Source organism: Protomyctophum parallelum, assembly GCF_964188405.1.
Source record: "Protomyctophum parallelum genome assembly, chromosome: 19".
Lineage (NCBI taxonomy): Eukaryota > Metazoa > Chordata > Actinopteri > Myctophiformes > Myctophidae > Protomyctophum > Protomyctophum parallelum.
The window spans coordinates 39,014,511-39,026,813 of NC_139717.1; the positions used below are offsets into that span (position 1 = coordinate 39,014,511).

At 40.1% G+C, this 12,303-nt stretch overlaps 2 protein-coding genes across 3 annotated transcripts in view; both read right to left on the bottom strand.

Annotated features, from left to right (window-relative positions):
* The window catches only part of rps6kc1 (ribosomal protein S6 kinase polypeptide 1), a 41,621-nt gene extending 40,309 nt beyond the window's left edge, over nt 1-1,312 (bottom strand). Inside the window, exon 1 of one of the 2 annotated variants that reach the window (XM_083790723.1) lies at nt 1,155-1,312. In XM_083790723.1, coding sequence (XP_083646849.1) covers nt 1,155-1,256 — 102 coding nt within the window. In that variant the 5' untranslated portion in view covers nt 1,257-1,312. The remainder of the gene's footprint in view (nt 1-1,154) is intronic. The other variant, XM_083790724.1, reaches the window with a different exon arrangement.
* A 534-nt stretch (nt 1,313-1,846) lies between these two features.
* Nucleotides 1,847-8,660, bottom strand: moxd1l (monooxygenase, DBH-like 1, like; the record flags this gene model as incomplete). The annotated part of the gene is made up of 13 exons (XM_083790615.1): nt 1,847-2,026; nt 2,347-2,431; nt 2,684-2,811; nt 3,357-3,416; nt 3,504-3,600; nt 3,705-3,796; nt 4,166-4,338; nt 4,462-4,564; nt 4,928-5,083; nt 5,493-5,579; nt 5,959-6,111; nt 8,017-8,163; nt 8,388-8,660. 13 exons carry the CDS (start codon nt 8,658-8,660, stop codon nt 1,847-1,849), a joined length of 1,734 nt encoding a protein of 577 aa, XP_083646741.1.
* Between the last annotated feature and the right edge of the window lie 3,643 nt (nt 8,661-12,303).

Sequence of the window (12,303 nt, forward strand, 5' to 3'; positions counted from 1 at the left end):
AAAGGTAATACAACAATCTCGGCAGTGAAGGGGGGTTGATTAAAATGCGGGTTAATCGTAAAAAACAGTCAAACTGTTAAAGGACCCAATGCCAGAGTGTAATTGGTTTTCGATGGTGACGTAATGACGATATGTTTTAGTGTTGGGAGGATTAAAGGTAATGCTCCTGTGTATACATGTATACAATCTGGCACCACTGCCGTATCAGGCACAATTTGCTGGGACGGTGCATACGCATCAAAAGTGGCGGGTTGGCTGGGACGGTGCGTAGGCGCAAAGTAACCACAGTATACCGCTAATCAACTTACAAATTACATATACATAGTATGTATAACTAGCTCTCAATGATGACGTAAAAAATATGTGGATTAAAGGACCCAATGCCAGAGTGTAATTGGTTTTTGATGGTGACATAATGACAATATGTTTTTTACACCTAATAATTAGAAATTTCAAACATTCCTTCACAGAGATACTGAGATTTGACAGTTTATAGCGGTCGAAAGTACTTGCGCGCTCTGCTTGCGCACTAGTTGGCCATTCATGGCCTACTAGTGTGCAACAAGCAAGTATGCACTCGACAGAGTGCATACATTTGTTCATACTTTTAAAACTAAGTCATGTTGCCTCTAATAATTGTTTATTTTTAATGTGATTTGAAAGAGAACTGAGATTATATATACAGTACAAAATAAAGTTCAAGTTCATTGATAAGAGTTTTGTGTTGTGTGTGTGTGTGTGTGTGTGTGTGTGTGTGTGTGTCCTATGTAGGGTCCTGTCACTGTGTACTAGTAGGGTAGGCTCAAAACAGGAGTGACAGCCTTCCGTGTCATGTAAGGTAATGGTGCTATAGCGGTAACGTTAGCACGTCGCCAACTGCACCACCAGATTACAGCGCAGATTACTTTGAAATTGAATATCTGTTTGAACTACGAACGCTGGGTTAGTCCACTTAGTTAGCATAGCTACTTTATGGGTTAACAAGAGGGTTGTCTACTTGAGGTCTCCATTTCTTAGCGTTTTACGCAGCTAACGAATCATGCTAATATGACGGTCTGTCTGCCCATAAGCCTCCAGTGAAAGAGCTCACATTAGCAGCTAGTGTTAGCTCAGCTGTCAAGATGCTGTTCAGTGTTCATCCTCTCTCCGCTTACCCTTGCGGTGACTTTGTACACAGTATAACCTTTCTGGTGCTTTTTCGGGTCCGTGACAGTATAAAACCGAGCCAGTTCTCCTCGTTCCCGCTGCGATATCATTCTGATTGTGACAACATCTCTCCAAAACACTAGCCAGCTAGCCTTCACACATTCATTCCCTGATGATAACCAACCAGCCGTTCTGTTGTTGACAGGGAGTCAGGGACATGCAATGCAAGTAAACTAAGGAGACAGCACCCCCTTGAGGAAAATCTGTACATCAGGGTACTGTGTGTTATTGAAATAGGCTACAACATTTGATATTCGGGTTTATTTTCGAACTTTATTCATTATAAAACAAAAACAATAAACAAGCACCACTGCACCAGGCTAATATCCTCAAGCATCCTGTCTGTGCATGAATTAAACAAATCTCTGTTTAAATCAATTGATAAATGTGAAAGAAAAAGCAAATTTGCTCAACAAGACACCCATAACCTGAATTTAGTAGTGAAATAATGTAATTTAATTAATCTGTCTGTCTGTCTGTCTGTCTGTCTGTCTGTCTGTCTGTCTGTCTGTCTGTCTGTCTGTCTGTCTGTGAAATGTTTTTCTTATAACTAAATATCCAGTCTCATTTCTCATTCTGTATGTTAAAGAAAATTTTGGTTGTTCTGTTTTTCAAGCTGACAAACGGAATGAGCTGCCCTTCACAGCGCTGCAGTCCACAGCAGCAATAGTATTAATCCTCCAGCTGAAGTCATAACCCAGGAAGTGCTGAGTCCTCTAGGAGCCAGGCTGTTTAGAGTGGCAGGAGCGTTGCGACAACTGACCGAAGGTGTTTTCATCATATTTCTCACAATGCCATTAGTGTACACTTCGATGTTACTCTGCGGAAAGGAAGAATGAAGTGAAGTGAATGAAGTGCTTGTAATACTGTCTACGACTACTACTAGGCTACTACTACATAAAACATGTATCAACAGTACCAAAACAAGAACAGTGCATGACACACAGTCTATGATGACACATGAGGAAATTATCTAGAGTAGACATATTTGATCAAATCAATATCAGATCTGGAATTACACAACACATTTACAACACGATATGTTATAAAAATGGTTTTCCTTCACATAATGTTTGGATAATGGATGAAGCAAAGAAAGGAGACCGACCATCTTTTCATACAAATTTTGCTGCCACTTACATCGTCAGAAGCCACCTGTGTTTGGGGTATACTCTTCAGCAATTCCTCATATGTAGAAATAGCATCCAGGTCCAAAGATGTGGATCTGCCAGCACCAGACACAAGGGACTCAGGATAACTTTTCTCAACACATAATTAAAAAGGCTGTATCTTAGCTCATGTAAGATCTGTGCAGTACTTACAGTATGTAAGCTCTATACTGTAAGATCTATGCAGTACTTCTATAATGCAGTACTTCTATAAGATATATGCAGTACATCTAAGCTTTCCTGTAAGATCTATCTAGTGGTTCTATACGATCCAGTTAGTGTGTTGATTGTGGAGTGTGTCTTCTTACTGGTTATCTTTCTCCAACATGGCAGTCAGGTTATCCATGTTCGGATGACTCACGCAGGTATTGACATCAATTGCAGGGTAGTAATATAAAAAGGCAAGACACATTTCATCCGTGGTTGCAAAACCCATCTGTAAGAGAGGAATGGCCATTGAATTATACTTAGTAATGTACTGTATTTGCATTTTTCTAAATGTATTTTCTTTCTTTACGCTTATCTATTTGGCTGCTACACACACACACACACACACACACACAGTGTATGTGTGTGTGTGTGTGTGTGTGTGTGTGTGTGTGTGTGTGTGTGTGTGTGTGTGTGTGTGTGTGTGTGCATTGCCAACGACAGAGAGTGCCCTTCCTCGGATCCCAATCTCCGGTGGCAGCCAAGTTCCCCCTGTGCCACCCAGACTCCATTGGAAAGAATAGTTTTAAGGTTATCCCACAACCAACCATTATATCAGCTGACAACGTCATAGCCTCAGTATGACAAACATATTTTTCATGAAACAGTCTGTTGGTGAGATATAACACAAACACAACTAATACTTTTACTAAATGGGACAACTTGACAGACTTGACAACTAGACAGGGTTGAATTTAACGTCCATATTCAGTGACTACTACATTCCATTGTGTATACAGTAGATCATGAGATTGTTTCACATAATTCACCAACCTTAGTGAATTCTGTGCGATTGATTGTGCTGTATGTGCACTCCACTACAATTTCATCCCCCTGACGGAGAAAAGTGTTGTTAGACCGTTTTATCTTATCTATAGTCACAATTTATTTTTTTCATTGCCTTCGACAATTGAGGCTTACTGGCTTGATTGTCTTGATGTTCCCCATGTTGGTCACCTGCTGCATCTCAAAGTTGTAGTTCTCATCCACGGACAAGAAGTCAACCTGGTTTCCATTCCTGAAGAGGTAAAAAGTGTCAACGACATATATACCACATACAGTTTAAGACAAGTCAACCAACTATCAAACTTTATTGAAGGGCAAATAATATATAGAGTCCACCTGAAGATGCCAGCTCTGATCTTCCGCCCAGCCAAGTGTGTGTGTAATACCAATGAGAATACATGAAGATCAGACACAGGGCCATCCACAATCTGTGGGATAAAAAGCAGCTTTTAGAGCATATCCGTAGTCATAATGGGGACATGTGTTATATACATATACCCTACATATACCCCCCTACACCGTATGTAAGATTGTTAACAAAGTTTTAGTAGGTGTAGCTCTGAAATGAATGAAAATAGAACAACTGTATTGCATATTTCTCGCCTAAAATGTAAATATATGTACTGTATATGAACATCAAATGTGTTTCTCCTTGCCTTCCTTTCACCTGTCTTTGAGTTACCTTGAGCTCATGCAGCTGGAACACTACTTGTTTATTAATGGCGATATACAAAATAAATATAAATATAAATAACCATTGCTACACTACTGCAACGCCACAGTGAACAATTGCATACCTCAGAAAAGAGAGAAGTATTACATGTGCCATAAGTGTGGAAATTGGCTGCACTTGGAGGGATTTTGTAGCCCAGCCTTGGATCTACTGTTAGGCCTGTCATCATTATGCCTATTTCATGTGGTCTGAGATGGTCTGTATAGTACAGTCTCATCCCTGAGCTGTCCCTCCGACCTGCACATAGGAGACAGTAAAGGTCAAAGGCGTAGTATGTAACTGTGTTTACCTAACAAAACGTATAGGACTAAGAGAACGCAAGAGAACTTTGTTGTATAGTAAAAAAACAAAATGATGTACCTGCTTCACTGGTTGGATTATTGTAGTGGATTTCCAGTCTGTAAAACATATCACTGTCCTCACCTCCGATAGGAAGCCCAGCATTTTCTGGAAGCTCGTAGTCCTATGAGGTGATGAAGTTTCAAAGAATCTTTGAACTATTGAGAACAATTTGTTTTCTCTCCAAAGAAATATAATGCATAATAAAACTCTTGGATCTTTTATTCTCAATTATGTTTTTCCTTTGCTTTTAAAATGTAATAATAATAATAATAATAATAATAGTAATAATAATAATAATAATAATCATTGTTATCATTATAATTTTTACTACTTGCCAAATAAAGACATGCATTTTTACAACTATAAAGGAGGGTGTGGATGGGAGACAACCCGAGACAACATTGTTTTGGACAAGATATTAGCTTACACAGTGTCTATGTTACATACTCAGAAGGAGCCTAGAAGAAACAAGAACTGTGCTCACCCCTGCACCAACACCCCAAGCAGCCATCACTCTGAAGCACATGTTCCCTTTGTCACCAGTGTAACACGGCCCATTATAAGTTTCAGTCACAAAAGCAGGGCAGCTATATAGAAGCATGTGGTGAACAAGGTCCACGTGCTCAATAGCTGGTTCAATCTGTAGACAAGTGGGATGAGAGAGGATGAAAGAAGGACAAGAGAAGAAAGGGGGATAAATAAATATGTATATGACCTGCACACCAGTACAAATATAGTCAAAACTAATAGCAAATTGCACATTTTCATTGCCGTTATCTAATTACTTGTTTTACTTATATTGTATGTTTATAATACTAGTATTGTAATAGAACAGTCCTTTTTCAGTAGTAAAACTGTGATTTCAGAAATGTAAGTAATGCTATATATTCTTTATTATGATTTCAAGTACACTTTTGAACCATTTTATCATTGATATTTCTAAGACTAAAATTTACATAATTGCTTGTTCACGTCACAGGCGATGATGAAAAGATAACTGAGATATCATATAATATTGATATAAGAATATATTAAGATGTGATCCTTACCAGAAAGATATGATGCTTCCAGTTGAGCCTTAATGGTAACCTCATCACCTTGCAATGGTAATAGGTATGTATAGGAGGAATAGTGATCTGTAATCAAATCACACACTATATTTTTAATTACACGGTATTGGCTACTTTATGATGAAACCTCTTATTAAATAAGTTGATTTAAATAAACTCAACATACTGCAAATACTGATTCACACACCTGTAACCTTCATATAATGTATACTGTCACCATAAAACATGGTACCATTTTACTTTTGAGATGCATACTGATCAGTTTTTTTCCCCAGGCAGCAAGCATGGGCAATCAACATGCAGGCAACAAAACGAGCTACAGTACTTATTATACTACTTATTAACATTCTGTTATCGGAAATAACTGATGTAAAACTGGAAAGCATGATACATCGTTGTTTTCCGCCAATTTAAATTAGCTTGTAACTTCTGTGCTGGTTCTTACATTGTCCACTCTGATGTCCATGTATTCCGTATGTGGCAGGCTGGTCCTGGGCATGTACTTAAGCAGGTTGACTTCTTTGGTGCCTCTACGGGTTCCATGGTAGTTGATGTCATCAGTGGTTCCATAGGCATAGATCAGCTTGACAGGGATAGCCTATAAAACATCATATAACTATATTTTTCAACAGCAACAACATAGAAGGAACTAGAACTGCACTCTGTCGAGTGCATACTTGCATACTTGCATACTTGCATACTTGCACTAGTAGGCCATAAATGGCCAACTAGTGCGCAAGCAGAGCGCACAAGTCCTTTCGACCGCTGTAAACTGTCAAATCTCAGTATCTCTGTGAAGGAACATTTGAAATATTTTTTTTATGCATATAAACACCTAGTATTATTAAGTATGATTCAAGTTTCTATCTATATAAGTTTGGGTGAAGAGCTAGTCATACATATACACACCACGTACTCTGGTCCCAGCAGATCAGGCACAACTTGCTATTTTATTTTTACTGATTATATAGTATACGTATGACTAGCTCTAAATGATGACGTAAGAGATATGGTCATTTGTGGTCGTTTGGTCCCAGCAAAGCAGGCATATACTATATAGGCATATACTATATATAGTATATATATATAGTATATAGGCATATACTATATACGTATACATATACTATATAGAGTGTGTAGTTGTAAGTTGATTAGCGGTATACTGTGGTTACTTTGCGCCAAAAACCGTGACAGCTGTCCCGCCATTTGATGTTTATGCAAGAAAACAGCAAATCTGTGCCTGGTTTGCTGGGACCAAACGACCACAAATGACCATATTTCTTACGTCATCATTAAGAGCTAGTCATACATATACACACACCACGTACTCTGGTCCCAGCAGATCAGGCACAATTTGCTATTTTATTTTTACTGATTATGTATATAGTATACGTATGACTAGCTGTAAATGATGACGTAAGAAATATATATAGTATATAGGCATATACTATATACGTATACATATATACTCTATACTCTATACTCTATACTGTATAAAGTGTGTAGTTGTAAGTTGATTAGCGGTATACTGTGGTTACTTTGCGCCAAAAACCGTGACAGCTGTCCCGCCATTTGATTTTATGCAAGAAAACAGCAAATCTGTGCCTGGTTTGCTGGGACCAAATGACCACAAATGACCATATTTCTTACGTCATCATTAAGAGCTAGTCATACATATACACACCACGTACTCTGGTCCCAGCAGATCAGGCACAATTTGCTATTTTATTTTTACTGATTATGTATATAGTATACGTATGACTAGCTCTAAATGATGACGTAAGAAATATGGTCATTTGTGGTCATTTGGTCCCAGCAAAACAGGCACAGATTTGATGTTTTTCTGCATAAACATCGAATGGCGGGACAGCTGTCACGGCGGAAGAGACCGGGCGAAAACATTACTTGCGTGCTCTGCTTGCGCAAGTAATAATATAAAGAAAAGAAAATAAGGAAATAGGTTACAAATTGGAACATTGGAAATGTTAGTGGTGTCATTTTTTACTTTTACCTCTGTGACACACTGTTCCACATACTTTTAGTTTTTTTTAATGATAACCGGAAAACAAATGTAACTTAATAAAATATCCTACATGTGTGTACACACTGTATATCGTTCAGTATGTTTGTAAAAGCTAGAGAATTCCTCTGGGCCGTGGCTCAGCAGTCCAGGTACCTTGGCTGGTAATCCAGTCTGGCAGTGTGCCAGATCCCAACGGCCTTTACTGCATGTCACCCCCTCCCATAATTCCAGAACTCAAAACTGCATATTGTATTACAGCAGTACAGTAGCAGTCCTAGAATGTAGAACCTTTGACCCTCCACACCCACGAATAACAAACAAGAAGGTAACACAAGATTTCCACTGACAATGAAAGTGCAACAAATACAATATATGTAATCAAGATACATATAATATGTAAGATAAAAGCAAAACAAAGTAGTTATAACCTGGTCACCCTGGTGAAGAGAGAGAGAGAGAGAGAGAAATTTAATGTCTTACGGTGATGTGGAAGTCCTCCCCGTCGCAAGATTGAATGGACCTCTGAAAGGTCATGATTGTGTGACCGTCATCCTCGGTCAGAGAAAGGAGAGTGTAGCTTTGTTGCTTGTCCACCAGTGGGAGGGAATTGCCTGTGGCATAACGATCCTAATGGACAAGAATTGAAGAGGAATCTGTTTACTGGCCAAGTATTGTCCATATACGACAAATTTCGGAGAACATAACGCTTGAACAGTTACAGGGTTGCATTATACTTTGAGCAAATTAACAAGGTTTAGATTAGACTGTGACATTTACCCCAGATAGTGTTAATCCCGAGCCTATAACTATTCATCAACAGTTCCAGCAGGTAAGATTCAGTGATGACTTACTGAAAAGTATTTGCCATCGGGACCGATTCCTCCAATGACAATGTCTGACCCTGACATGCCTCCATTTGGACTGAAGCCGAAGCCCACCCAGCCTGTTGTCCTGATGCTCAGTCTGAAGGTGATGATTCCCTGGACATCGTTAAAGCCCCACTGTAGGGTGACCAGTTGTTGTTGGTCTAGGTGCTCCGTGAAGGGCATTTGAGGGTCCTCTTGTCCTCCTGTTCCCGCAGGTAATGCCAGCAACAGTGGGATGAAATGAAACAGAGGATTCATATTGCCGCTGGATCTAAGTCATCACTCAGACTGTTGCTGAGTGCACAGTCCACAAAACAAAACACAGTTGAGTAGAGTACCTCACCTGAGTCAACCTCAAGTTACGACCCTCCTCCACCCCTGTTCAACGACAACAAGGAAGGTTCTTGTTACACCAACTACCATTGCACGTGTGGTGAGAACTGAAATGCAGGACAGCGAGGCAAAATAGTGTTAAAAACCCATGTTTGGGAATGTAATACTATAATGAACAGGTGAACACAAAACCTTACAGAGAAATGATGCAACATAAAAAATGATCTGACAATAACTGATTGGGGAACAACAAGCTGTTTACACATGGGAAACAGCTTGGAGGACAAGAACATAGAACCAAAACAACTAGAATATAACATCAACATAGGAATACAACACTTAGATACTTTCACTGCTAATGGGAGGGGGTCCGAAGGACAGGTTAAGGGGCTGAAACCCCCCAGGGCATTCTTCCACTGCCAACGGAAACAGGGGCCGAAGCCATGCTGGACATCAGCTGAATCATCATCACACAGGGGTCTTCTAGATTCTATCGATCAACACCAAAGTTAGATGAACACTGATTGTTACCACGAAAATGGACAGCAGCGGGATGAAGCATACAGTAGGCCTACTTTAGAGTAGACCAGCAGATCAGATAACGGTGGACAAAGGAGAGAAAGAAGATCTGCAATCTGAGGCTCAAGGTACAGTAGAACTCTCGCCCACCCGATAAGAATAAATACCTGTTATACCAGTTGACCAACTGTCTTAGAATATACAGTCCAGACCGGGCCCAACGAAAGCGACCGTCCCAAACCCAGGTTCTACCTTCTTGAGGGATCTCAAGAGATCCCCTTGTGGCCACTAAGATATCCGACTGGGTACCTTAGTTCGGCTCTGAGATATAGTGGATTGGAAGATTTCTTTAACTAGAAATAGTACACTACAACTACATACAGAGCTGTCTGTGTTACTACATTAACACTGGGAGTAAAACTAGAAATAGTAGGCTACACTGCAACTATCTCCTCTCTCTCTCATAACATACATCTCTCAAACATAACATACTTAACACTGGGACACTCTCTGCCTCTCTGCCTCTGGGCGAGCTCTCCTGCCTCGGGGCGACATGTCCAGCGAGATGTCCGGCGACATGTCCGGACATTCGGACCATATAGCCACTTGCCCAAATGTGCCCAAATGTTCTGACCTCATCACATTTGTGATGACGGCTACGGCCGTTTTTAGCCCAAGGAGTGTTTTTGATGCAAAACTAATGCTTGGAATGGATTCAGAATTATGAAAACCCCCTAGTTTGATATGCTACGTGCTACTTAAAGCATAATTAAATTTAGAAAATGTTTCCATATTGGTTGTTGATGGTACCCGAACTTTCAGCAGCTGTCAAAAATGTGTTTGAATAGATACCAATGTGGGATATGTTAGTAGACACCTTTACAAACACATTTGTAAATTTGTATTCTTGGTAAGAAATGTATTCCCAGATTTGTATACCCTGGGTATACCATGATGTATATACCCTGATGTCTACCTTGACATTGACATTATATTAATTTGGAATTATGGCCAATGCTATGGAAATGCTATGGAATTATGGCCAATGCTATGGAATTATGGCCAATGCTATGGAATTATGTGGCCAATGCTATGGAATTATGGCCAATGCTATGGAATTATGGCCAATGCTATGGAATTATGGCCAATGCTATGGAAATGCTATGTAATTATGGCCAATGCTATGGAATTATGGCCAATGCTATGGAATTAAGGCCAATGCTATGGAATTATGGCCAATGCTATGGAAGTATGGCCAATGCTATGGAAATGCTATGCAATTATGGCCAATGCTATGGAATTATGGCCAATGCTATGGAATTATGGCCAATGCTATCAGTCTCATAGCGAGCAAGTGCATGTGGTGGGAGTTTGACTATTGATTGATTGATTGAAATATTTATTAACAGTTTGTAGAATTTACAGTACATTTTAAGCACAAACTCAATACAAAGACTGTCAACTGTGAGTGGACGACCCAATTAAGCATTACACTTGTTTACAACAGGGTCCACATTGTTCAATTCATCAAAACATTTAAAGACATACAAACATTTAGAGACATACAAATAGACATTTCTATGTAGCTAAAGAACAGAACAGGAATTCATCATATGGGAAGCAAAAAAGGGAAAAGATACAATATACAGTGAGGGAAAATGGGGGGGGGGGGGTGGGGGGATTCAGATTTGACAGAGGCCAGTTTCGAATTGCAGCCATCCGTAGGTGCCCTTTGAGAGCGGTTTTGAAGGAGTCAAGGGATTCACATGTCTTAATGACTGTTGGTAGGGCGTTCCACATTTTGGTGGCATAGGAGCGAAAATAATTTAGTCCCTTGTTTGTGCCGAATCTGGGTTGCACATGGTTTGTTGCACTCCCTCTGGTGTTGTGGGTGTGGACTTCGTTTACATTAAGGAACCAAGAAGCCATCTGCCTTGCTGAGATTACTATTTGATCCGAAGAGGATGGATTCAGTTTTTCCCAGGTGTAAGGATAGTTTGTTATCAGCGAGCCAGGTGCAGATTCTACCGAGTTCAGAGCTGAGGGTCTTTTCAACCTGCAGTTTGTTCCTGTCCGAGACCAGCAGTGCTGAGTCATCTGCGAACAGGAACAAGTTGCAGTCACAAGCTGAAGTCATGTCGTTAACATAAATTAGGAACAGTAAAGGCCCTAGTATGCTTCCTTGTGGGACGCCACAGCTCACTGGGAGGGGAGGGGACAGTGTTCCGTTCACCTCCACCATCTGTTCTCTCCCCTCCAGGTAGGATTGCATCCAGCTCACTGATGTGCTATCAAAACCAATAGCTTTAAGCTTGTTAACCAGTATGGAGTGGTTCACGGTGTCAAAAGCCTTTTGGAGGTCCAGCATGACCATGCCGCAGTATTTTCCAGCATCCACCTCGTGTTTGATGTGATCGCTCAAATAGAGGAGGCATGTGTCAGTGGAGTGGGATGTTCTACCTTCTGCTTGCAAGCCCCTCCTTCCTCGCTGATACCATCACTAAAACAGACAACACCATGCAACTCTTCCTCTTTTCAGCCGAGGGGCCAATGAGAACGGTGGCTTGCGTCTCTGATATTGTGAAAATGTGATCTCAACAGGGGTGAGAGACAAAGTGCTGTGCTACTACAAAGCAACTACTATTTCAAAGGAATGCAGATGTAATGATGGTGAAAAAGGCCATGAACGTACTGTTCTAAATCGTTTGTTTGAGTTTCTATCCAGTGCACAATGTCATAAAATATTCCTTCCATCCAGACCTTAAACGAATTATTTCATCTTTTGTGTACACTCAGAAGTTCTTCAGGACATTTCTAGGAATTACATGCTTTGGGTACTCACAATAATATTAAAAAACATTTTATTTTATCCTTTTCTTTTTTCTTCTAAAGAGATAAAAACATGCAGTGACTCTTGCTCAATGCTACACAAGAGGTTCACATGCTCCCACATCTCACAAACTGTTCTAGACATCAGTTTATATAGGCAAACTTTATTCTGAGATGAGCTGATATCAGTCCTTTTGCCATGAGTTCCGGGTCTACTTGC